Source organism: Megascapheus bottae, chromosome 15, assembly GCF_031878675.1.
Source record: "Megascapheus bottae isolate mThoBot1 chromosome 15, mThoBot2.hap1, whole genome shotgun sequence".
Taxonomy (NCBI): Eukaryota; Metazoa; Chordata; class Mammalia; order Rodentia; family Geomyidae; genus Megascapheus; species Megascapheus bottae.
Window position 1 is genome coordinate 22,106,294 of NC_143523.1, and position 25,952 is coordinate 22,132,245.

Sequence of the window (25,952 nt, forward strand, 5' to 3'; positions counted from 1 at the left end):
CCCTAAGGAGGCTGAGATCTGAGGATTAAAGTTCAAAGCCAGCCTGGGCAGGAAAGTTTGTCAGACTCTTATCTCCATTAAACTACCCCAAAAAATCCACAAAAAAACAAAACAGGAAATGGAGCTATGGCTCAAGTGAATCGAAAGAAGCTCAAAGACAACACCCAAGCCATGAGTTTAAGCCCCAGGACAGGCACAAAAAAAGGGGGGGGGGGAGTACAACTATATGACAGTATAAGATCCTATAACCACTGAGTTTTGTCTACCTTCTATGGGCAATGTCTTTTATAGAGGGACACATTAAAATAGGCCCGAGCAAACCAGGTCCCACTGTCACAAACCCTAGCCCCACAAAAACCCCAGCAAGACTAGAAAATAATCTAGGCTGGGGTGAGGAGGGGCCACCTGACCTTTCCCTGTTTCCCAGACAGCCGTGGAGGTTTCTATCTTCTACCTGTGAATGGCTTCTCAGAAGATGATGATGGAGAGCTGAGGGACAGGCTGGGGGACCTCAAGGTTTCTCTGAGTGCCTCTGCTCCCCGCCACCATCGTAAAGGGATCCCTCCTTTACAAGATGTGCCAGTAGATGCCTTCACCTCAAGCCGAAGTGCACGCACACCTCCTCCTCAGCCACCCCCAGTGGCCCCCCGGCCCCCCAAGCCTAACTGGCTGTTGACAGAACCCCTGAGCCAAGAGGAACTTCCGCAGAGCCAGGGCCAGGCCCCAGCCCAGAGTTGCAGTCGCAGTCGCAGCCGTAGCCGAGGCAAATCCCCAGGGCCTAGGCGCTCCCCATCCCCAGCGCCCATTTCCAACTCCAGCGCCATCAATGGGCGCTGTCACAAGCCTCGGAAGGCCCGGCCTCCCCTGCCACGACCTCTGGATGGACAGTCAGTCAAGGTGGGGGCCAGGCCAGGACCCTCAGAAAATGGAACTGGTGGGACAGCTGAGGCAAAGGCCACAAAGGTCCCCACGGGAGAGCTGAGGACTGTCACACTATCTAAGATGAAGCAGTCCTTAGGTAAGTCCGGTGGAACTGGGTAAGGAAAGGTGGGCTCCTGGGTTTAAGTGAAGTTGGTGGGTTCGATATCAGGTCTGCGCCCAGGAAAACCGATCTGGAATGACTGAGATACATAGCTGGGAGGAAATCTAGTTTGGGGACAGTTGGGATTTGGAAGATTTGGGAGTTGAGGCTAGAAACCCAGGTTTTGAAATATGTTGTGGGCCCTGACCTTGGATATAGCAATCCAGGATTCTCCTGGGAACTTAGAATTTGGCAGGGGGGTGGAGGGGGAGCATGGGTTATCACTCTGTGCTTCTGGCCATTCCCAGGCATCAGCATTTCTGGGGGCATAGAGTCCAAGGTGCAGCCCATGGTGAAGATAGAGAAGATCTTCCCAGGGGGAGCTGCCTTCCTCAGTGGGGCCTTGCAGGTAGGTGAAGCTCCAGGCCACTGCTAAACCCCAGAGCTGAAGTCTGGCTGGGTGTGGGCTGCTCCAAGCTTACCTTCCAGCCGGACATGTCCGGACACAGGACTAGTTGTGGGAGGCGGCTTGGGGGTAGTGGGGTCAGTATAAGTAGGATGAGCAGGCCTAGAGGAGACTCCTCCATCCCCAGTGCTAGCCTGGGCCTGAGGACAGCCCATCCTGTTCCACCTCTGAGCCCCAAGGGACAAAGGGCCATTGTCTGTGCCCCACCCTGCCCCCATCAGCTCCAGGCACAAAAGTCCTATTGTCCATCTCCAGCACTCCGAAGAGGGAGGAATGACTTAGCTGGTGGAGGTGAGAGGCCATCCCTGAAGGTTGAGTGGTGAAGATGAGAAGGGTGAGCTGATTATCACACCCTGTTCCAGGCTGGCTTTGAGCTTGTGGCAGTGGACGGAGAGAGCCTGGAACAAGTAACTCACCTGAGAGCAGTGGACACCATACGTCGGGCTTATCGGAACAAGGCTCGGGAACCCATGGAACTCGTGGTCAGGGTTCCGGGACCTGGCCAACAGCCCTTATCCTCGGACCCCTCAGCCATCACAGATAGGTGCCTTGCAGACCATTGCTCTGTACAAGGATCCCTTGATGCTGCTCTACTTCCATCCCACCAGCTCCCAGAAGCTCCTGGAAATGACCAGACCCAGGCCAGCCTCCTGAAGAGCTCCAACCCTGTCCCTTCTCCAACCCTTCACCCTAACCCTAGCCCCAACCCACTCAACCATCCCCAGGACCTTCCCCACTGACCTGATTGTCCCACTTGATCTCGGGTCCTCCTGCCGTCTATAGGTTCTCTCCTGTGAATGTCCTAGGGACTCAGGGCACCGCTCAGTCCTGGCATGCCCTGCCTACCTGGCGCTCCACACTCAGATCGTCCCACTTTCTTCCCTCCCAGCTGTCAGGCTCTGCCCTTTCAAGATAAGCGTGGGGTCCCTGAACAATGTGCTAGCAGGCACTCTGTGTCAAGTGTACTCCTTGCTCCTCAAACCTTTCAGATAAGAAGAGGCTGAGCATTCCAAGGTTTGGAGCTTCTCATGCTTCCTGTTCTCCCATTGAAACAAAGATTCAGAGCCTTCAAGGGCTCTGCACATGTCGCCTCCAGCAGCAATGTATGGGATGATGGAAAACTTCTACTAGTTTCCTCAAACACCGAGAAATAATTCATAATAATTCTGAGGTCCACTATGACCTCAAACTTTGAGGTCATTTGTCCTGTCACCAGCCCCCTACCCCATATGAAAGGAAGCAAATGAAGGAATTCTCCAGTCTAACAGACTCACCCACCATATATTTACCCAGATGTTCGCCTTTTTTAAAAACAATTTTTTTAATGTTTTCTTTGTGTTTGTACAAGAAATTTACAGTGAAAAATATACAAGTGAAAACGAGGCCATAAACCTGGGTGTTGGGTGGGTCTGCTTGGTCACAAATACAAATAAACAAGACATTGCTGAGTTCTTCCTTTGGTCTGACTTCAGCCCCCTGAGCCCAGGACAAAGGCTGCAGAGCTGGGATATGGGGATCACTCCCACTCCCGGCCCTGGTCTCCAACACAGGCAGGGCAGGGGCAGGCACATCGGGAGCAGCTGGTGCCATCTGGCTCTCTCTAGCTTTGGGAGAAAGGGAATGTGGAGACGGGGGAGCCCCTTCCTCTTCCTAGCTCCCTTGGCTAGGAAGGGCGGGCAAATGGCTAGCAGTGGCAATGGCAGCATCAGAGGAGTGATGGGCAGAGTAGCTAGGAACTTGTGGGTAGCAGTGAACAACGGGCCTTCAAGGGATATGATCAAGTCACAGGGTCACTTGAATGCTTGGCAGAGGCCCAAAGGCCTGCATCCTAGGGGATGAGTGGCTCTGGAACTCAATTTAGGGGGATGCTCAATTGGGGCCTGAGTGGACTTACGGCTCCCACCGTCTTGGGCTGTGCTCCTGGTGGAGATGAAACTAGATTTCTGTGGCGGTGATCTCCTCTAGGCAGATGCAGGGGGTGGGCTCCGCCAGGCCCAGGTCAGCAAGCTCACGAGCCTCTAACTCCAGGCTGAGCTGCTGCAACTCCTGCTCCAGCTGCCGGTTGCGCCGATACATCTGGATGTAGTTGTGTTGCAGTTGCTTCTGGTAACGGATCACCTGCTCCTTCTCAGCTTGCCAGGCCAGCCGCTCCCCCTCAAAGCTGTCCCGCTGCTCTTCACCTCGCCTCCGTTCCCGCTGCAGCTCTGTGCGCAGCCTTTCCACCTGCGCCCTCAGGCTACCCCCTGCCCCAGCTGCTGCCCGCTGCACCTTGGCCTCATCACTCTCTGCCAGGAGAAATGGGTCAGCAGCGGCGGATGGCACAGGAGGCTCCCGGAGTCCGGCTGCCTCAGTGTCCAACTGGCCAGCTTTCTCCCGAAGCCGCTCAGCCTCCTGGCGGTGCCGCTGTAGCTCCTGGGAACAGCTCTCCAGCTCAAGCTCCCGGGCACGGGCTGCCTCCTGCAGACCCCTTGCCCGGCCCTCGCTGACACGCAGGGCAGCCCGGGCCTCTCGCAGGGCTACTCGCAGAGCCACCAGCTCGCTGCCCTTCTGAACCAGCTCTGCCTGAGACTCCTTCAGCTGCTGCTTCAGTAGAGAGATTTCACCAGATTTCTGGCACACCTAGAGATGAAAGATGGTTAGAAAGGATGGTGAGAAGAGTTCTCTGACAGGTTGAGCCTTGGGCATCATGCTGGGCAGGAGAATTTTACAGAGATGGGTAACCCTAGTGACATATCCAGCCATACAGTAATCCTAGCTACACAGGAGACGGAGATCTGAGGATCATGGTTTGAAGCCAAGCTAGGCAGGAAAGTTTGTGAGCCTCTTATCTCCAAAAGCCTCTTAACCAGCCAGAAATAGGGCTGTGGCTCGAGTGGTGGAGTGCCAACCTTAAATAACAACAACAAAAAGCTTAAGATACAGCTCCTATGCTCTGAGGTCAAGCCCCAGTAAACAGGACAAAATGAATAAATATAAAAAACAAAAGAGAACACAACTGGATCTTTTTCAGAGATGGTGTTGTCAAAGAATCATGAAGTCCTGGGGAAGCATACCACTTGGCTCTGGGGATGGGTGGTGGCAGGTGTGTGGGAGTGGGCACAATTAGGGCAGTGCCCAAGTGTCTAGGGCATTAGGGCCAGACTGCCTGGGTTTGTACTGCAACTACATTTGATTCTGGGCTCCCACCTTTCTGGGCTTCAGTTTCCTCACCTGCAAAATGAAGATAAGAGTAGTACTTACCTTGTAGAAGAGGTAGTGCAACTAGCTATGTGGACAGCAGACCGGATCACCTAAGAGACCTAAGGTAGGGTGGAAGGAGACCCTCACCTAGATAGGAAGTCAGAGGGGTCCTCATCTCACAGAGGTGAGGAAAGATAAAGCCTCCAGGGAAGCTTGCTGCCCTGTCTCTGCAGGGTATGTCAGTGTGACCCTCCTGCCTGCCTCCCTCCCAGTCCAGCTCACCTCCCACTTGGTCTCCTCTAGCCGTGGCCCAAGCTCTCGCTGCTCTCGTTCAAAGGTAGCGCAGCGTCGCTCTAGCTGCTCACGCTCCTGCAGCAGCTGTGCAAAGTCATCCTGCAACTGCCGCTTCTCCTGCTGCAGCTGGAACACCTGCAGCTGCAGCAGCTGCTGAGTCCGCTGTGCCCTCTGTGTAGCCTGCTGTGCCTGGGCTGCACAGTCCTCACGTTCTCGGGGCCAGTGCCGTGGCCGGAATTCCTAGAGTGACAAGGCAGAACCCCCACATACCTCAGCCCTGGCCACCTCCACACACACACACTGCTCTGGTGGCCTCTGTCTGGGCCTAAGGAGGAGAGCTCCCACAAACCTAGTTATGATCGTGGTGACAACAGCAGGCACTTACACAGAATACTGAACACACTTTATACTCTGCCTGATTTAATCCTCCTAAGTGAAGCCAGAAAATCAGTAAGGTCAAATAACTTCCTCAAGCCCCCAAAGCCTGGTATAAGGCCGTGCTAGGTTTGTGTCTTTACATTCTCAGATGAAGCCAGACAGCTCAGAGGGGAGAGGTCACACTTTGAGCAGGCCCACCCACCCACCCTGTCCCCTACCGAAAGACCTTACATTATCCCCATGCCTCCCCCACCCCCATTACAGCCCCTGGCGGCACCTGGCCTGTGGCGCCCTCGTTCTCATCCAGACTGTCTCGCAGCTGCTGCAGCTCCGCCTCCCGGTCTCGAAGCTGGCCTTCCAGAACACAGTGCAGAAGGGCCTCTTCCGAAGGAGGGGGAGGCGGTGGTGGCGGGGGTGAGCGGTCCCCACAGGAACTATCAGGGGAAGCCCGAGGACCGCTGCCCAAGAGTCCCCCAGGCACACGCCCCCCCAAGGAACCTGTGCTCTTGCTGGAGGAGGAGCGGCCGCTGTCTGAATGGGATGGCCCGGTAGGGGCCCCTCGAGCTGGCCCAGGCAGTGCCCCCCGCCCATGGGAGGACAAGGGCCCGCCTGGGGAGCTGGTGGCTGGCTCAGCGCCCCCGGTGCTGTAAGTAGGTAGGCTGGATAGTGAATTTCGGCCAGAGTCAGACAGCGTCCCCGAGGGGCAGCCGCTGGTCCAGCCACTCAGCACCAGGGGCTTGTCCGCAGCTGAGGAGGACGAGGAAGAAGAGGAGGAAGAGGCAGGGCCTCCAAACAGCTGTGTCAGGCTTCCCTGGCTTCCAGACAGCCCAGCAGCTCGAGGACCCAGGAAGCTAGGCAGGGTAGGTGCCCCTCGAGGTTTGGGCAACACTGGTTTGAAGGCTGTTGGGCGAATCAGGATTTTCTCCATGTTCTGAAACAAGGTGTCATGTGACATTGAGAAATGACCTGCATTTCAAAGCCATCATATTTATTCCTTGCCTTCCCATGTGGGGTCCCCAACCCCCAGAAGTAATTGCTATCATTGGCAGAGGGCCTCCTCAGTTTTATGTCCAACAATTCAAAAGGTCTATTTTTAATCACTGCAATAGCCACACAAGCAAAATATTATCACAATCTCCAAATTACATATGAGGAGGAAATGGAGGCTTGGCAAGGTTAAAGGCTTTGTCTAAAGTTAACAGCTGCAGACTAGTCAGGCACTGATGGCTCACACCTGTAATCCTAGCTACTCCAGGAGGCTAAGATCTGAGGATCATTGCTCAAAGCCAGCCTGGGCAGTAATACCTGCACTGAAACTCTTATCTTCAATTAATTACCAAAGAACCAGAATTGGAGCTGTGGCTCAAGTGGTAGAATCCTAACCTTGCGCAAAAAGAACTAAGGGACCCTGAGTTTAAGTCTCAGTACCAGTAGGTATACATATACATATACATACACACACACACACACACACACACTAAATTATATATAACCTTAGCTATTCAGGTGGATTATGGTTTAAAGCAGACAGGTCGGAAAAGTCTGGAAGACTGTTTAACAGCAAAATCCAGAAGTGGAGGTATGGCCCAAGTGGCAGAGTGTCAGTCTTGAGTGATGAGCAAAAAACTAAGGGAGGGGCCGGGAGTTTGGCCTAGTGGTTAAAGTGCTTGCCTAGCATGCATGAAGACCCGGGTTCGATTCCTCGGTACCACATACATAGAAAAAAAGCCGAAAGTGGTGCTGAGGCTCAAGTGGTAGAGATCTAGCCTTGAGAAAGTCCAAGGACAGTGCTCAGGCCCTGAGCTCAAGCCCAGGACTGGCCAAAAAAAAAAAAAACTAAGGGAGAACTCAAGACCCTGAGTTCAAGCCCCAGTATTGTAAGCATTTAAGCTACACACACACACACACACAAAATTTTTTTTTTGCGTCATGAGGCTTGAACTCTGGGCCTGGGTGCTGTCCCTGAGCTCTTCAGCTCAAGGCTACCGCCCTATCCCTTGAGCCACAGCCCCACTTCCCGTTTTCTAGTGATTAATTGGAGATAAGAGTCTCACGTGTTCTTTAGTGCTTGGGCTGGCTTTGAACTTCAATCCTCAAATCTTAGCCTTCTGAGTTAAGCTACTAATATTTACTGAATACTTGCAAGGTACTATGTTAAGTGTGATTATTAAGTTCTCACAAGAGCCCATAAAGGCTGGCCTACTTATTTTGACTATATACAAAATCCAAAATGGGCTCAGATAGTTTCTATGGTTTCCCTGAGGTCACATAGCCAGTATGAAGTAGATATGGGATTTGTGCCCAGGGCTGGTGACTCTACAAACTTTCCTCTCTATAAATTTCTAGATTCCAGCTTCCCATGGGGCAACTGGTTCCACTTAGGTACCCCAAGAGATGCTGAGCCTTACCTTCTCTAGCTTTCCAGAGACAGGGATGAGCTTGGGTGGGGGGCCTCGGAGGTGGGCATTGTGTGCCCGCTGCTCTCGGGTATCCTCAATGTCACTGCTTGGGCTGGGAGGTGACTCTGTCCGAAAGTCTTCATTGATGTAAGTAAAGCTGGTGGTAGGGACAGCCTTTCTGGGAGGCACAGCTGGGCAGAGTGGCTCCTGAACCTCATAGCCTCCTCGTAGCAGTCCATCCTGCTGGCGGAAGAATGTGGGCCCAGGAGCAGTGTGGTGGCGAGAAGGAGCTGGTCCCCCTGGACAGGGCCGGCCTGAGATGAGACTGCTCACGCTGCCCATGGCTGGAGCTTGCGGGGCGGTGGCAGCCTCAGGAGTGGGCTCCAGGGGTACCGGCAGCGTGTGAACAATAGCCATGGCGGCAGAGGCTCAGGCCTGGCCAGGGGCCTCTGGGGCAACCTATGAGCAGGGAAGTGTTGTCAGAGTCCTGCCTATACAAACACCTCTCCTGTCTCCTTCATCCTGGCCCAACACCCTAATATCAGGAACAAGCCTCAATCGCTCTCAAAAATTTCCCACCAAGGGGACTGGCATGAACCTCAATTCTCTCTGGGCCCCGGACCACTGCCCAATTGTGGTCTGGATGGGGCTGAAGACTGACTCCACCAAGTAGAAGTAAAAGGGGATGGAAGCCTGGGTAGTTAATCAAGGCCACTTGGCAGTGGAGACCCAGACCCAAGCCCAAACTCACACCCTCAACAGAAGTCAGGACTCAGGTCAGGCAGGGAGCCCTAGCTACAGGTTCCCAGCACAGGTCTAATTCTTTTAGGACAGGTAGCCTCATTACAAGGCAGTCTGGACAGAGGTAATGTCAGGGATGCAATCACCAACTTGGATGGTAATTATGGAACAAAGAGCCAAGGCCAGGCAGTGCTCTGCTTCCTACTTCTGAGCCTCAGTTTCTCTCAGACAGAGAGGCGGCAAGGGTGGAGCTGGCCCAACAGGAACTCCGCAGCTCTTAAGGAGCCCATAGGTGCCCTTGGGAGTCTCCTGTCCCTCACAGGATGCAGGCTTCTGCTTGTTTCCATGACAATTCCTAGCTTCACCCACCCTATCAGTTGGGTCTGAGGGAGCCTGCACTGGCCCTGCCCTGCTGGGAGAGGACCTAAGCCTAGAACTTGTAGCTAGGGCTCCCTGCCTGATCTGAGTTCTGACCTCCACTAAAACCTTCCTGCAAGGCTGCTTCCCAGGGAAGCCCCCAGGGGATGCAGGTAGAAGCCCAGCACCACTCTCAGTGGCTGCCCCCAAGATCTCATTGGCTTGGATCCAAAGACAAGAGGGCTCCACCTCCCCTAGCCTTGTGCCTTCCTGGAAAGGGACAGCAGGCCTCCACCCGGAACTCCCTCCCAGTTCTGAGGCAGCTGATGACCAGGCCTTCGGCATCTGCTGAAGTCATCATGCAGAGTAGGGGCCAAGAAGTGGACAGAGAATTTCATGGGAGTGGAGTTGTACATTTACTTCTTTCTGTGATTACACGCTCAGGAGCCTGAAAATGAATACTATGTATGTATGTGAAAATGTGTGTGTGTAAGTCTGAGTGAGCTGTATGTATGTTGGGACAGAAGTGCCAATACATCCATACACATATACATATAAATTCTGATACGCAGATTTTACAAAACCATGTGTAAATAAGGGATCACTTTTAAAAAGGATGACAAAATTCTAGATGCGTTTGTCATAAGTAAATTTGTTGTGTGTGAATGTGACAATGACAAAAAAATGCGTGCATGTAACAGTAAACCCATATACGTGAGTTTATGTGTAAACTCTGATACGTATATCTCACCCAGTGTGTGAACAGAAGGTGTGTGAAAACGTACGGCAGAATCTGTAGAGGGTGAGTGTTTACGGGAGAAGGGGGGCTGAGAGGCATATAAGGCCACCTGGGTGAGTGGAAGCCTGGCCTTTTTCACTCTGGGGGATGGGTAGGTGAGCCCCATCTGTTCCCCTTCTAGCCTATGCTTCCATTCAGTCCACCCAAGACACTTGAGAAAAGCAGAGTCCAGACTGAGGAAGGAGTGGGATCTGGGTAGGGTACACAGGCCTCTGCAAGGGGTCCCAGCTCTGAATAAAACTAATAGGGACCACTACTCCAGGGCATGAGGCCAAGACAGGAAAGGGCTCTAATCCGTACTTCAGAGAGCACTGAAAGTGAGAGCCAAATGGAAAGGGCAGTTGCAGACAGATTAGGAAAGACAGGGACCCAAAGACAAGAGACAAAGAGAGGCCTGGAAGCTCAGGCAGGAGGAGCCAGCGAGAAACCCAGAAGCCGTGGTGGCTGAACTCACTCAGTTAAGGGTCCCCGAATCCAGACGGATATAAAGCTGGGCCTTGAGAACTAGGCATCTGGAAGGCCAGGCCTAGCCCGCCTGGCTCTGGCTCCTGTTCCAAGAGCCGGGAGAGAGGAGGGGCAAGAGGCTCCATTTTGAGAATGCGTTGGTGGCTGTGGGAAAAGGGAACCCCTGGCTCTCCCTAGCACTCCCTGAAGAATCACTGTGATACAGGAAAGCCTTCCCCACCTTGGTGGGCTAAGGGACTGGGGGACTCAGACAGAGCCAGAAAAGCGCCTCGCCTAGGTCCCAACTCTCAAAGACCTCAGGATGGGGAACTGGAGAGTTGGGGAAAGTCTCTTCCCCCAAACTCCAAAGGCCAGCCTGGGATCAGGAGTTCTTATTTGGCAACAGGAAGCCGGGCCCCCTCCCTCCGACCCTCAAGAGACCACCCCTCTCCATGAAGCAGGGGGGGGGGGGAGAGGGGACCGTGGAATGCCGCTTCCCTATGGGACCGCATCGTGTATAAGTTGGGGCGCCCCCAAGCCCCAGCCCCCTCACCTCCACCGCGTTGCTCCATGCTCAGCCCTGGGCCGCCCCGAGCACTCCACAGGCGCGCCACCCGCTCCAGCCTGCGCGCGCGCACGCGCGGCCACTCCGAGGGAGCGAGCGCGGCCTGGCCCGACCCGGCCCCGCCTCCGTGGTGCCCCCTGCCCCGGCCAGCCCCCGCCCGGCCCGAGTGGGCGGCGCGCGCGGCGCGGGGGAGGGTCTGCGGGGCGTCCCCGCCCCGGGGCGCAGACACGCGCAAGCACCCCACGTCACGCGTGTAGGCTGGGGCGCACGCAGGCACTGGCACGGCGGCGCCCAGGGTCCCGCCCCTGCCAAGCCCTGTGCTCATGGATGGGGTACTCGGAGCGGAGCGGGACTCCGAGGGCGGGTCACCCTCTTCCCGAGCTGGGGCCCCGGGGCCAGCAGCAGCTGGTCATTGTTGAAACACAAAGGCCGAGGCGCGGCGGCGCTCGCTCCTCCCCTCTCCCCTTCTTTAAACGAAGCCCCCCCCCCAGCCAGACCCACTCGGGCCTCCCAGTCCGGAGACGAGGCCGAGGGTCAGCTTCTCCGCTCCGGCTACCGACGCCTCGCGACCCGGCACAAGTCGGGGCCAAGGATCTGTGGCTGCCTGCCCCACCCCCAGGCTTGGAGGCAGCGCATTAGGTTTGCCCGGGCGGCGCCACCTGGCGGTCCCTGAAACCATCCATCAGTTTTCCCCACACACCTCCTCTACCACTCCGGGCACCCTTATCTTCTCTAGTGTCCTCAGCCTGCAAGCCCAGGCCTGTCCCTGGATCGCCTCAGATCTCCCCAGCCTGACCTCCCAGTCATCTGCTCGGAGAAGGGCATCACCCCAACAGCCTCTGGGGTAAGTGGTCCAAACCTACAGAGCAGACAACATCCCATTGTCTTTCCCAGAATCACAAATATTCTAACCCTTTCGAAAACAACACAATCTTAACACCCACACGACCTTTCCCACATTCTGTCTCAGGCAGCCACAGTCTCATCCATCACGTGGTTCTATGTTCCTTCATAATCTCCTTGGCCAAATCTCACACACAGACACTCGCTGGTGCACGCCTGTGGTGCACTCTTTCACAACTGTTCTTTTAAGAACCACTTTAAATATTCAAGCCTCAACCCTCTTTTCAAAGTCATACAGGTAATTACACACACACACACACACACACACACACACACACACACACACACACTTCACAAATTATCACATTTTCCCTGAAGAGTTTTCTGTGACCTGGTCAGGTCAGCTAATGCCTGTACCTCTGGGCAAGGCCAGCCTTTCTCTCCAGTAGCCTCCCCCTGAGGCTCAAGGCCTGCCAGAGCTGGGCTCAGCCCCAGGAAGGAGCATTCCCCCCCCTTCCAGGCCACAGCCTGGCCAGCTCTCAGCTCTATTTTTAGCTCCATGGAAAGGGTTGTTTTTCTTTCTTTTTCCCTGGAAAGGGAAACATTGCCTAGCCACCACTCAGGCTCATTCCAGACCCTCAGCCTCACAAGGACAGACAGAGTCTCTCTCCCCAGTAGAGACCCCCATCTCTGGATCTGCCCTGATCTCTGCCTCTTAGGGCACCAAAAGCCTCCTCCCCTTTCTGGCAGCCTGCCCAGAAGCTCCAGCAGCAGCTGGGCTCAGCATGGGGAGGGGGAAGGGGTAGGAATGGGGGTGGGGCAGGGCAAGGAGAAAAGCTGGGCAGCAGCCCCCTCATGGGGGTAAGAGGTATCCTCCTTGGCCCCCTGGGGCACTGAGGAGTATTTATTCTTAGGTATTCCTTTTGGGGAGGGATGAGGGTCCCTCTTACATTGGCTCCCCGTGTCTACATTGGGGGTACACTGGGGTAGCTTTTGGTCCTGCCAGGGATGGAGGTGGTTGGTGGTAGGATGGGGATTCATAGATAGCTGCTGCCTAGGTTTGGGGGCGAAGGATGGGGCCAGCTGTCAATTATCAGAGGCCTCCCTCCAAATACCTTCAGGGATGAGGGCTCTGGAGCTGGAAGGTAAGAAGTCCGAGTAGCCTCCTCACCCCAGCCCAGCCTTCTCTAGGCCTCTCTAGCCACCCCGGCTCCAGGGGGCGTTGTGCTCTCATTCCTGTGCGAGTTTATCCGTGCTCCAAGCTTAAAATGGAATACAACCCTGCACCGGACCCAGCATATTCGTCCTGGCCTGGGAAAGGTGTCCCTGCCCCGCGGTGGGGCAGGGGTTGCACACTCCACCAAGCTGCGGAGCAATCACACGCTCCGCAGCCCGTTTGTTTACCTCTTGGTCTTCAACCTGCAAGCAGGGAGCCGGGAAGTAGGAACCGGAGATGCGTCCCACCCGGCCCGCCCCCGCCGGCAGTCACGGGGTGGCTTCCCGAGCCCAGCCCGCCGGGGTCCGCGCCGCCGGGGACCGTGCCGCTGGGACCAGGCGCGTCCTTTCTAGAGCACGTGGGTCCTAAAGGCGTGCGAGGGGTGGTGCACGCGTGCATGGCGGTCTAGCTGGACAAGTTTCTCTGGTCGCTGGGCTGCTCAGCGCTCCACGAAATGGGGGTCCCTTCCCACCCCAACCCCCAGCTTTTTTCAGACACAAAAAGTTGTCCCCGGACTTCCGAAAAGGCGAGAGTTTGTGCACCCCGTCGCCCCCCACTCACCCGGTGTCGCCGCACCCCTGCCAGGGTCCTGCTCCAGCACGCTCACTTTTTCTCCGCGAAAACTCTGCCGCCCGGGCTGCTCCCGGCTCCCGGTCCCCAGCGCCTGCCCGGTCCGAAGCGGTGCAGCGGGGCGGGGCAACCGAGACCGCGCCCCAAACCCGGAGAGGGGAGTGGTCTGCTCAACACTCCCCCCTGAAGAGCCGATGGAGTACCCTGCTCACGGCTTCCCCGTGACTTCGCAGCTCACCGGAGTTGGGAAGGGGCCGCAGCTCGTGGCCAAAAGCTAGCTACCAGCTGCCCCGAGCAGCTCAGCTCTAGTCCTTTTCTCCACGGTGGGGAGACCAGTCTGGTTCACCTTCAAGACTGACAGGGGAAACTCCTAGGAGCAGACAAACAGGGCTCCAGTTTCACCAAAACAGACCCCCCCCACCCTTCTCCAACTCCCAAAGATTTGGGCTTGAGTTTGCTCAAGCAGAACCAGTACCTCCCCTTTCTTCTGAAGTAGGTGTCTACCCAGGTGAGCTGGCTTGCCAGTCCTGGCCCCCCACAGGGCATGGCTGGACTCATAAAAGTCCCACCCACAAGCACAAACAGGAAGTTGGCTTGTACTTCAGGGAGATAACCAAGGGCTCAGCCTCTCTCTGGCACTTCAGGCAGCCTTGGAAAGGCCCAAGTCAGGTATGTGGGCCATATTTGCAGCCTGAGTCCTTGGGCTGCAAGAGTCTCTGTTGAGTGTCTTTTCACATCTATCCACTGTAGAGGAAGCTGCTGGAGGACCAGAGCTGCCAGTACAGCATGTATGTATGTATGACACATGCATCGTCAATCTTGAGGACAGGGTTGAAGATGCAAGCCTACCCTGCATAGCCAGACCTTTCCTTAGCTCTCAAGCAGATCTTTTTTTTTTTCTTTTTGCCAGTTCTGGCTTGAACTCAGGGCCTGAGTACTGTCCCTGGGCTTTCTCAAGGCTGGAATTCTACCACCTGAGCCATAGCACCACTTCTGGCTTTTTTATGTATGTGGTACCAACGAATTGAACCTGGGTTTTCATGCATGTTAGGCAAGCACTCTACCACTAGGCCAAACTCCCCGCCCCGCAGATTTTTTTTTTTAAACCAAGGATTTTAATGTAGAGGGTTAAAGCAGGAAGAAATGGAGGAAAGAAACATTTCTTGCATCCCATGCAGAAAATGGGAGTTAAAGATTTTTAGGGATTATAGATTCTTAACCATTTGAACATGATTATCAGTTCTCATACCCTTGTTTCAAGCCATGTTAGATGGGTACATAAACAGTGGCTCACAAGGACCTCATTCAGAACATAGGGATTTCCTCTAGTCTATTCTCTAAGTTCTTGGGATACCGGAGCACACTTTGGACTATGGTTGATGCAGGGAATTTAAAGCAGGTATGGTGTGGAATGTATTTGTGCAGGAAGCAGGGCAGAGGGCTGTTAGTTTCCCCTAATCATTCTGAAGTATGCCAGTCAAGGTGGGGGAGGGTCTACTTTGAAGGAGAAGCAAGACTGGCTCTATCCCTGATTTAGAACCTCACCAGGTTCCCTACTAGAAACTCCTAATGGATTTTTTGAACACATCATTCTAGGAAGAATGTGGAATTCATATCCTTAAAGGTAGGACTTTCTGGTGGTGTACATCTGGAATGGATGACTTCCACATTACAAATGCTGAATGAGGCCTAGAAGCAGCCAACGGCTGGGAATGATTACTGTGGGAATTAGACAGGCCTGGCTCCAGCCAGTCTGGGAGAGACCCCCAAGAAGGCAGGCCCTGGAGGAACTACCCCCACCCCAGGTTCTTACCCATCAAAAACAGTCCTGCAGCAGCTCTGCTCCAAGGTTTAAGAAAATATGTGTGGCTATATTTCTCAAAGACTGCAGACCTTTCTACAGTGTCCCACAAGCCCCTCTTCTTCAGGTTGAGTTGAAAAGGTAATCCTGCTTTTGAGAGAGCAGTAAACATTCATCTTTTCCAGAACAAAAGAATTCTTCTAGCATTCATCTCTTCCCCTAATATGTTAAGTTGGGACTAACATATCAAGAAATCAAAGTGTCATCATTTGGAAATAATTCAAACATAATCTGCAGGTTATCTTTTTTGGTTTGTTACAGAGTTTACTAAAATGAGAACTCCTGGTTCTTTCCTCAAACTTTGGAATTAGAAGTGTATGCAGGACAGAAGGGACAGAAATAGGTTTGGGTTCTGCATTTTTCTTTTTTAGTTATGGAACTGGGGTTCAAACTCAGAGCCTCCTACTTACTAGGCAAGTGCTCTATCACTTGAGCCACATCCCTTGCCACCCCCATTTTCAAAACAGGTCTTGCTATAGCCCAGGTTGACCTCAAACTCTTAATCCTACAGCCATGAATACCAACTTGGTTTATAATTTTCTTAACAAATCCCCAGGAGTTCTGGCATATATTAAAGAAAAACATGGAAGAAGGTACTAGAGGGAAATGCAGGGCATTATGGTACACATGTAGTAGTAGCAGAGGTAGGAGGCTCTAAAGGCCAGCTCCTGAATTAAGGGAAAAAACGAAAACAAAAAACTATGTAGTTAACACACCACCCTGTCTCTCCTAGCCCAAGGAAAGCTATGAGGGGAAGGTAGGATGTGAAATTATAGCTCAAAGCTGGAAAGCCTGGCCGTGGGGGAGGGCTCCACCCACTACCAATTCAGAGTGGAAATCCAGTTACAGACTGGGGAGACACCTGGTGGACACACAAGAAAACACACAAAAGCAGTAGGAGAATTGTTTTTTTCTTCAAAAAACTAGAAATGGCAGTATCTATAAAAGTCAACTCCAGATGTCTGACACAACATATATGGAACCACTGTCCCAAGTGGTGGGCACCCTGGGTTCCAAACTTCCTTCCATGGCTGTATGGAAAGCCATGTTACATGGCTAAGCACCTATGATCCAATGCTAGCAGGTTCTACAAAAGTGGAAGGCAAGCTGGGCCTGGTGGCTCATGCCTGTAATCCTAGCTACTCAGGAGGCTGAGATCTGAGGATTGCAGCTCAAAGCTAGCCCTGCCACTGAAGAACAGACTCATACCTCCAATTAATCACTAGAAAACGGGAAGTGGCACTATGTCTTAAGGGGTGAGGCTATAACCCTGAGCTGAAGAGCTCAGGGACAGCGCCCAGGCACAGAATTCAAGCCCCATGACCCCCACACACACACACAAAGTGGAAAGCAGATATCTCCACCATGTTCCCTTTTTGCTCCAATAAGCCTAACACCTGGAATTTCAGCCAGAAGTCCCCAATTCAAACCCAAAGTTCAGGAATTTTGCCATCTCAAGGCTCATACGAAACTAACTTTTCTCCAGATGCTTACATGACTTACTCCAACAAGCCACACCATGCTTTCTTCAAAGGCACCTTTTCAGACTATTTAAACAAGCCTATAAGCACTCTATCACATTACTATTTTATTTTGGCCTGTTCCAGGGCGTAACTCAGTGCTTTGTGCTCTTGCTTGCTCATGGCTGGCTCTCTACCACTCAAGGCAATTAAATGAAGATGGAGTCTTTTCTATCTGGATTGGCTTTGAACTTGTTTTTCTGATCTCAGCCTCTGAATAGCTAGGTTTTCAGGCAAGAGCCACCAACACCCAATACTTTTCTTTTTTGGTACATGTCCTGGGGCTTGAACTCAAGAGCCTGTACACTATCCCTGAGCTTTCTTGCTCAAAGCTAGTGCTCTATCATTTTAGCCACTTTTATCTTTGGCTCATTCGGTATTTAATTGGAGATAAGAGTCTCAGGGACTTTTCTGCCCAGGCTGGCTTTGAACTCAGATCTCAGCCTCCTAAATAGCTAGTATTACAAGTATGAGCTAACACTTTTCTTCATAGCCTTTATTACTGAAACTCTATTTGTTCTTTGTCTTGTCTCTTCTACCATAAACTGAGTTCTGTGAAAACAAACCTTATCTGTCTTTGTAGTGCTGTTATACAAGACTTCAAAGCCAGGCACACAGTAGGTCCTCAAATAGCTGCTAAATTGAACCTTTCCCTAGACTGAGAAGGACCCACAATTGAGGACAAAGGAGATCTAAAGAAGCTCTAGAATAAGGGCTTTAAAAAAAAAGAAAAGAAAAGGCTGTGCCCTAACCTGTCCCATCAGGCTCATTTCAGTGAGCAGTTCTGCATTACTTTGAGTTCTTTGGCTGGTGGGAGCTTCAGTTTTGTTCTGAATAAGTTTCAGAGCTCTGGGACCCAGAACCCTTTTTTCCAGAAGCCTTTTTGGCCACGAGTCCATTATCATCCTTGATCTTCTTCAGTCGTGCCTTGCTCTTTGGCGGGACGGAGAAGGTAAGGGAACTCTTGTTGAACTCAAGTGGGAAGACACCTACATCTCCATCAAAGCGATTCTTGGATACCTGCAGATACCGTTTACCGGGCCCAGTTACCAACTTCCTGTCCTGCAGAATCAGAACGTTGTCAGCTTCTTGGCTTGCCTAAGGGATAAGGGGAGAGGACAGAAGGAAAAAGAAAGGAGGAAGCAACATGATCAAAGGGGTAGAGAAGAAGCCTGAGGGTACATAAGGGAACGGCAAGAATAGGGAGAGGGAAAGCACTACCCTATCCCAACTTCTTAGAATAACTACAAACTATGTTGGAGATACTCATTTCCAAATTCCCTGCTAATAAGTCTATTACTGCCTCAGACTTGGTTTATCCTGTTCTCTTTGCTTGCAACCTCTTTCCTCTACACTAAGCTACCATACTAAACCTAGCTGCTTATCATACAGGTCTGTTTAAATGTCTCACTTCATAAGAGAGGCCTTTTGTTTTCAGTTGACTTTGTTGTTTATTATTTTTGTTTTTGCTGTACTAGGGATTGAATCTAGGACCATGGCTTGTTAGACAAAAATCTCATCACTTATAATCTCATTACAGTGGCTCAGACTGTAATCCTAGCTACTCAGGAGGCTGAGATTGGAGGATGGAAGAGGATGACACTCAAAGCCAGCCTGGGCACAAAGAGTCCCTGAGACTCTTATTTCCAATTAATCAACAGAAAACTGGAAGTGGTACTGTTGCTCAAGTGGTAGAGTGCTAGCTTGAGCTAAAGAGCTAAGGGACTGCACCCAGGATTAGAGTTACCAACAAAACAAACAAAATAACCTCATCACTTAGGCAACATCCTTATCCCTATGGCTTTGCCATTTTGAAATAGCTTTTTGCTATTATAATTCTATTTATGTTTCCTACGTAACTTGGTGGTGTTGTAATATGCCAGTAAGCCTTATGCTCTCCCCTTTTTTTGCTCAAGGCTGATTGGTGCCCTTACCATATGAGCCACCAACCTATCACTCTACTTCTGGCTCTTTGTTGGTTACTTGGAGATAAGAGTCTCACAAACCTCTCTAGCCACTGGCTTCGAATCACAATCCTTAGATATCAGCTTCCTGAGCAGCTTGGATTATATAGGCGAGAGCCACTGGGCTCTGGCTTGCTTCCTACATAATTGAGATGCTAAGCACATGAGACCACATCCAGTTTGTCATTGGTTGACATGAAGTCTTGTAAACTCTTGTCCAGGCTGTCCAGGCTGGTCTCTAACCTCGAATCTCCTGAGTAACTAGGAATATAAGCATGAGCCACTCTACCTGCCCCCTTACATTTTTACCTTTTTTTGCTAACTTTGCCTTGGCTGGCTTAAACTCTACATCTAGTTCCATTTCCAAAGTAGCTTATCTGGGATTTTAAGTGTGGGCCACAATGACTGGCTTTAGAGAGACCTTCTTTTTGGGGGGGGGGGCAGATTAGGAGAGAAACAGAACTGGGGTTTGAACTTGGGGACAGCATTTGCTAGGCAAGTATTCTACCACTTAAGTCATATTTAGCCTTTTTTGCTTTTATTTTCCAGATTGGGCTTTTGCTTTTGCCTGAGGCCAGCCTTATCATACCCACCTTACTCATGAGTAGATGGAATCACATGCATATGTCACCATATCCAATTTGTTTTTCTGAGATAGGATCTCAACTTTTCTTTTGCCTGGGCTAGCTTTGAACCACAATCCTCCTAAGTAATTGGGATTATAGCCACAGCTACAGGAACTTGAAGACCATTCTAGATGGTCTTAACAAAGTACTACCATTTTTCTATTTCTACATTATTCTCTTTCCTAGTTCCATGTCTGTTTCACTGTGGTACAATTTGTGCTGCTCAATCTGAATTCTTTTGTCCAACCCAGACCTGGCATGTAATAGGCACCTGGAAATTTCAGGATTGTGTTAGTCCTTTAGCCTAGAAGTCCTTCCCATTGATATATTTAACACCTCCAAACCTCAGTGCAATCTTGGTTGATATTTCCTCTGCCCTCAGATGTCCCAAACTGACTCAGACCTGTTTTATCCTTTGCTCCCTAAATACCTGTGCTGTCTATTCTTGGTCTCATCATAACAACTTCCAATCACTGTTCCCCTACTAGAGGATGTAAGTCCTGAGGGGTAAAGAACCAACTGTTAACCATCTTTGTGTGCTGGGCACATGCATTCCTCATGTCATAGCTCCAATGACATTGCCTCCTGCCTCTTCTAGACAGTCAACATGCTTTAAGATTGATGGAGAAATTTCCCCAGTCTCCCTTGCCCCTCTATTCTCCAGCCTGACGTTCTTTAAAGCCACTCACTTTGGCTGAGCCAAAAATGGATGCCGTCTGTAGTTCCTTGTCATCATCTTCCTTCCGGGGGTGAATGACCAGTGTTACGTGGCAGTTGTTGTCTGTTGCAAATTTCCGGAAGGCCCCCACAATGTAGTCTTGAGCTGCAATCCTGTCCCCAAACAATTAAGAGAGAACAAGAACATGCGCACACTTTTGAGCCACTTCTCACCAGCTATCCCAACTCCACTCCAAATCTCTGTTACCCAAGGACTCACACGCAGGTCTCTGTCCACACTTCCTGCTATCATGTTCCCATTCCCCCACCTTGAAAATAAAGTGTGTGAGGCTAGAGGCCAGCTGCCCGAGAAGACAAGTATGCGCAAGTTAGACAAGAAGATGTCACCTGTCTGTAGACAGCTGCTCATAGCCCATCATGAACTGCAAGTTGTCGATGACCACATGACAAACATCATAGACGTAGACCGCATGCTGCATTGTGTCTATTACAGACCTGGGAAGAGACAATGAATTGACAGTCTATTATTACAAGTGGCCCTAAGGTTAGTTGCAATTCTTTGAGAACTCCCAGACTTTGAAATCCACCTACTGGAAAACTCAAAGCCTATTAAAGGAGACCTAGAAGGCATTCCCACTGGAGCTAGGAAGGAAATCAAAGATGCTAAATGCTGGTTAAGCTCTGAGAATCTCACCTGATGTTCTGATGTCCGTGGAAAGTCATGAAAAAGAGGGGCAGATCCTCAAAGCGGTCAGCCCACTCTTCATATTTGTCCAGTTGCTCTTCCAGGCGTCCCACAGCAAACTGGGTCAGCATGACTCGGGCTAGTCTCACATTGCTGATCTCAAAGCTCCCCCACAGTGTGTTTACCCCCTGGGTACACAAATCCAGGGCATACTCACTGATGAATGTGGTTTTTCCGCTGCCTGTGGGCCCTGCAGGAGGTAAGAACACAGTCCTGGGTGAGGAGCAAAGTCTGATCCTTGAACCCAAGGCAGGTTAGGGAAGCCTCCCCTTTCAACATTCTCAGCAGCCCAAACCCACATGCTTTCGTCACCCGGTCCCCTGACCCTTTCTCTCAAGCAGTGATTTCCCAAAGGGTCACCTGTGAAGACTGTCAGCTCGCCCTTCCGATGCCCCTTCAAGAGACGATTGAGGTCTGGGAAGCGGCTCCAGCGGATGCCAGCTGTTTGCTCCACATTGGACAGTTCTCCCAGTACCTCTTCTCGGAGCTGCCGGAAAGATACAATAGACTTGTGCCAAGCAGGGAGAGCAGTACGAAGAATTCGAGAAAGATTTAAGCCTCGGTTCAGGGCCTCCAGGGGATGAGGCTGTTGGTTCCCAGGTCGCACCAAGGAGCATCTCTTGGGGTTCAGTTTTCGAGCAAATAACTTGGCGGCTTCCCAGGACCGAAGGTCATCCCCAAGCCAAAACACAATCCGACGGAACTGTTCAAGGTAAGGGAGCAATGCAGGGGGCAGGCAGACTGTTCCTCGGGGTAGGGCAAGGGTGGGAAGTCCTGTGGCCTGGCTCAAGGCCAAGCTGTCCAATTCACGACTTGTCAGGACTACCTCAACATCTCGCCGGGTGATCAATGGTAATCCAAACAGGTTGTGGAAGGCACCAGGCCGGGGAATGGTGGTCTCCACATAGCGCACTTGGTCCCCTTGGCCTTCAGCTCCTAGTAGCTTCAAACCTCTTAATCCTAAGCCCCCATGGGAGAACCAAGGGAAGACCAGGTTTCGAGTAGGTCTCAAATACCGAACACTGAAACGTCTGAGTGTGTCATCCGTCACTTTGGTAAGGCCAAACATCACACGAGCCAAGCCAGCCTCCTCTGGGTCTGGCAGCTCCCCCAGGGGTACTGCTCGATTCCAGATCCTCTGGATCTCCTCACTGTCCTGAGCTTCTGGGCCTTCACTAAGCAGGATCCCCTCTCTGGTCTTGTCTCCTCTTCCTTCCACACTGGCCTGGAAATCTTCCCAGCTTCCCTCTGCTAGGCTGGTCAGGCAGAGAAAACAACCTGTGGTTTTATCAATGAAGAGACTGAAGGAAGCAGGAGTATTAGTCTGATCCTTGCCCTCGGAGGATTCCACAAAGGGACTGGGCGCACGAAGACAGCTGTGACCCTCCTGGAAAGGGATCCCATGTGTGCGCAAATACTGGCGGATTTCTGTTATAGTTACAGGTAACACTGGCATCTCCAAGGCTGGGAGAGACTCCTTTCTGTATCGTCTGCGAGGAGGACCTGGGACCAAGCTGCGGGGCAAGCCCCTTCGACCAATCCATGCCCTTCGCAAGGGAAGCAAAGTCCGAAGGAGGGATGAACTTCTGAAAAGGGCCCACATTTCTACCGGGATAGCCCGAGATCCCTGTTTTTTGTGCCTTCCATCAGTTCAGACTCTTGCATTTCAGAGCGTTCACTGGCTTCTATCTCTCAAACTTGTACAAGTCCTTTCCAATCGGTCTACATTGCTACTTTCTGTCTCTGTCCGTCCACACCGATGTCCCCCTCTAAGGGGTCCCAAGTTCCTCAACTGTTTCGGCCACCACTTCGACGTCTGTAACCCTCCGCAGTCCCTGGACGCTGTATCATCTCCTGGCCTCTCGCACCCCTCCACAGACTCTCCTCATTGCCCTCATCGCTAGGGCCACCTGCATTTTCTCAGCAGTGTCTAAGCTCTGGGCCCCCGGCCAGGGACCCTCCACGCGCGGCTGCTCCCGCCCAGGGAAGGGACCTGACCACCTAGCCACGTGGTTAGCGAGCCACAGCCCGCCTCTCGCCACTTCTCCCCGGGTCTTCCCTCCTCTCGACGACAAGCGGCACCAGATCTCTCGTCACCACCCTGGTCTCTGCCCCCCCTTCGCCCGAAACGTGGGTCACCTGCACGCGCCACTCACGGCGACCTCGGAAGCAAAACTCTCCAGGGCACGGCTGTTCCCGGAACCGGAAGCCCCGGAGTCGTCCCGCCCTCCGCTCGCCGCGGCTTCCCGAACGGTTGAATCCCAGCAGGAACGATGACTGCGCGCGGGACCCCGAGCCGCTTCTTGACCAGTGTCCTCCACAACGGGCTCGGTCGCTACGTGCAGCAGTTGCAGCGCCTCAGCTTCAGCCTCAGCCGCGACGCGTCCTCGTCCCGCGGCGTCAGGTGAGCCGCCGGGGCTGGGGTGGGTGGAATAACGCCGCTCCCGGCCATGGGCGCTCGGGATCGGAGCTCACCCTGCTCACCCTTCCTGGGTCCCTCAGGGAGTACGTGGAACAGGCGGTGATCGACTTCGCCCGACGGAACCCAGGAGTCGTGATCTACGTGAACCCGCGGCCGTGCCAAGTGCCCACAGTCGTGGCGGAATACCGTGAGTGGGCCCGGCTAGGGCCGGACGGTGGGATCGGCTTAGTCCACTAACCTCTGCTGGTCTGACGCCTGATCCCAACTGACCTACCTCTTCTCTTCCCACCTCCTTATTGCCAGTTAATGGGTCTACGCGCGAGGAAAGCCTGAAGTGCATGTCGGTGGAGGAGATCACCACGTTGGTGCAGAAGCTGGCCAACCAGTCGGGTTTGGACATAATCCGCATCCGCAAGCCCTTCCACACGGTCAACCCTAGCATCCAGGGTCAGTGGCACCCCTTCACCAACAAACCGACGACCTTCGGCGGCCTGCGCCCACGGGAGCTTCAGGACACTGTCCAGTCCCAGTGAAGTTACCCAGCGCCAACCCCTCTGGACTGATGGGAGAAGCATCCCAATAGAGGTGGTTCTAACTGCTGGATCCCGAGCGCAGAAAGATAAATGGAACCCTCTAGTGGGCTTGGTGTGAAGGTCTTGCTTCGGGTAAAGAACTACTCATTTATCATTGACTTTGTGAGTCCTTGAAACCCAAATGACCTTGTTGATATCCTTGAAACCCAAAATGAGAAAGTCTTGAAGTTAGGTACAAAATTGGTTATTTGAGATCTAAATTGATAATAGGGATTTCAGAACACAGAGGTTTCAAGGCAGGCTTCTGAAGATGTCCTTTTCTGTCCTCTTGCTTGTTCACAAATTAGAAAACTAAGGTCATTAAACTTATCCAAAGACAAGCTTCATATCAAAAGTGTGTGTATTTCAAGCATACATACCATTTTTCTTTTTGGCTAATCACAGGGCTTGAGCTCAGGGCCTGGGCACTGTCCCTGAACTCTTTTTGCTCAAGGCCAGCTCTCTACCACTTTGAACCACAGTGCTACTTCCATTTTTTCCCCCCCAGTTGTGGGCTTGAGCTCAGGGCCTGAGCACTGTCCTTGGATTTTCTCAATGTTAGAGCTCTACCACTTGAGCCTCAGCACCATTTCTGGCTTTTTTCTATGTATGTGGTACTGAGGAATCGAACCCAGGTCTTCAGGCATGCTAGGCAAGCACTCTACCACTAGGCCAAACTCCCAGCCCTGCTATGTTGGGAGCCAGAGTGGAATCACCTGTACCTTGATTTGCATCAGACAATGGCTTTCTTGTCTTATTGTTTTCTGGCCTTATTCTGTTTAAATGACCTGAGATTTACCGTATGAATGTAACACTTGGAAGTTCCCTGGTTTCAAGGAGGGATATAAGCCTGGAGTTGACAATAAACGAGGCAGCAGTTTTTAACCTGGGCTGCAGACCTCCCGGATCCGATGTGTTTGTCTCTCTTCTATTTTTTCCAGTCCCTGCCCCCTATTTCAGGAACCCCAATTTGCTGCCGGTAGGCCCCGGCACTGCTACTTCCATTTTTCTGGTTAATTGGAGAGAAGTGTCTCCTGCACTTTCCTGCCCAGATTGGTTTTTTACATCCTCACATTTCTACCTCAAGTAGCTAGGTTTACAAGCATGAGCCACCAGGACCAGGCCCCAATTTTAAATTGTCTTAAAATCAGCAGAACATAGCTAGGTGCAGTGGCTCACACCTGTAATCCTGTCTACTCTGGAGGCTGAGATCTGAGGATCAAGGTTCAAAGCCAGCCCAGGCACAAAGGACCTGAGACTCTTAACTCCAAGTAAACTCTAGAAGACAGGAAGTAGGGCTTGGCTCAAGGGTAGAGTGATAGCCTTGAACTGAAGAGCTCAGGGACAATACCCAAGTCCAGGGGTAGGGTGATTTCAATGTGGTCAATCTCAACAGCACATGATACATCAGGCCTGACTTTTTTTTTTAATGCTAGTTGTGGGGCTTGAACTCGAGGCCTGAGCACTGTCTTTGGGCTTTTCTCAAGGTTAGAGCTCTACCACTTGAGCCACAGTACCACTACTGGCTTTTTCCATGTATGTGGTACCAAGGAATTGAACCTGAGTCTTCGTGCCTGCTAGGCAAGCACTCTACCACTAGGCCAAACTCCCGGCCCCTGAAAAACTTCTTAGGAAAAAGCAGGAGAGCTAACACCCTACCCCTTGAGCAATAGCACCATTTCTTGTTTTCTAGTGGTTAGTTGGAGATCAGAGTCTCCCTGTCTTTAGTGCCTGGGCTGGCTTTGAACTGAGATCCTTAGATCTCAGCCTCCTGAGTAGCTAGGATTACAGGCATGAGCCAGGCACACCTGGCTTCACAGACTTTTTTGAGCCCGGGCTGGCTTTGAACTGTGATCCTCAGATCTCAGTCTCCTGAGTAGCAAGGATTACAGGCAGGTGTGAGCCACCAGCACTTAGCTAGGGTTAGTTTTAAAAAGACCGAGAGCTGTGTATGGTAGTACCAACTACTCTGGAGTCTGAACAGAAAGCTGACTTGAGTCCAAGAATCTGAAACCAGTCTGGGCAACATAGCAAAATCTTTATCTCAGAAATAAATACAGAAGTGGGTAGGAGATGGTGAGGAATTCTGCATGAATTCTTGAATTGCTGTAACTTTTTTGTCATGCCTTTATCACCTTAACCAGTGAATAATGTGAGCCTTAGCAAAAAAGGGCTTGTATACCTGCCTACCTAGCATAGCCAAGGTAGAAACTTAGGGTCCCACTTTCCTCTGCAAATGGTTTTTTCTCTCAGGATCTGGGCACTGTCCCTGAGCCTCTGTATGCTCAAGG

General features: G+C 51.9%; 4 protein-coding genes across 5 annotated transcripts in view; 2 read left to right on the plus strand and 2 right to left on the minus strand.

Annotated features, from left to right (window-relative positions):
- The window catches only part of Pdzd7 (PDZ domain containing 7), a 17,627-nt gene extending 14,409 nt beyond the window's left edge, over positions 1–3,218 (plus strand). The window contains exons 14-16 of the mRNA XM_090346058.1: positions 428–1,018; positions 1,330–1,430; positions 1,850–3,218. Of these exons, the coding sequence (XP_090202184.1) occupies positions 428–1,018; positions 1,330–1,430; positions 1,850–2,227 (1,070 nt within the window). The 3' untranslated portion in view covers positions 2,228–3,218. The remainder of the gene's footprint in view (positions 1–427; positions 1,019–1,329; positions 1,431–1,849) is intronic.
- Positions 3,219–3,320: 102 nt separating this feature from the next.
- Lzts2 (leucine zipper tumor suppressor 2) lies at positions 3,321–13,355 on the minus strand. 2 transcript variants are annotated; one of them, XM_090346060.1, is made up of 5 exons: positions 13,265–13,355; positions 7,748–8,197; positions 5,617–6,270; positions 4,950–5,201; positions 3,321–4,106 (listed from the first exon to the last, which is right to left on the minus strand). In XM_090346060.1, exons 2-5 carry the CDS (start codon positions 8,153–8,155, stop codon positions 3,423–3,425), a joined length of 1,998 nt encoding a protein of 665 aa, XP_090202186.1. In that variant the 5' UTR covers positions 8,156–8,197; positions 13,265–13,355; the 3' UTR covers positions 3,321–3,422. The 2 variants fall into 2 exon arrangements, with proteins under 2 accessions (XP_090202186.1, XP_090202187.1); XM_090346061.1 differs by lacking the exon at positions 13,265–13,355 and adding an exon at positions 10,633–10,749.
- Positions 13,356–17,447: 4,092 nt separating this feature from the next.
- Positions 17,448–22,822, minus strand: Twnk (twinkle mtDNA helicase). The gene is made up of 5 exons (XM_090346064.1): positions 21,028–22,822; positions 20,617–20,857; positions 20,310–20,417; positions 19,934–20,075; positions 17,448–17,752 (listed from the first exon to the last, which is right to left on the minus strand). Exons 1-5 carry the CDS (start codon positions 22,268–22,270, stop codon positions 17,474–17,476), a joined length of 2,013 nt encoding a protein of 670 aa, XP_090202190.1. The 5' UTR covers positions 22,271–22,822; the 3' UTR covers positions 17,448–17,473.
- Positions 22,823–22,843: 21 nt separating this feature from the next.
- Mrpl43 (mitochondrial ribosomal protein L43) lies at positions 22,844–24,573 on the plus strand. Its single transcript, XM_090346065.1, has 3 exons — positions 22,844–23,071; positions 23,170–23,276; positions 23,393–24,573. The coding sequence occupies exons 1-3, from the start codon at positions 22,941–22,943 to the stop codon at positions 23,620–23,622; spliced, it is 468 nt and encodes a 155-aa protein (XP_090202191.1). The 5' UTR covers positions 22,844–22,940; the 3' UTR covers positions 23,623–24,573.
- The last annotated feature ends 1,379 nt before the right edge of the window (positions 24,574–25,952 follow it).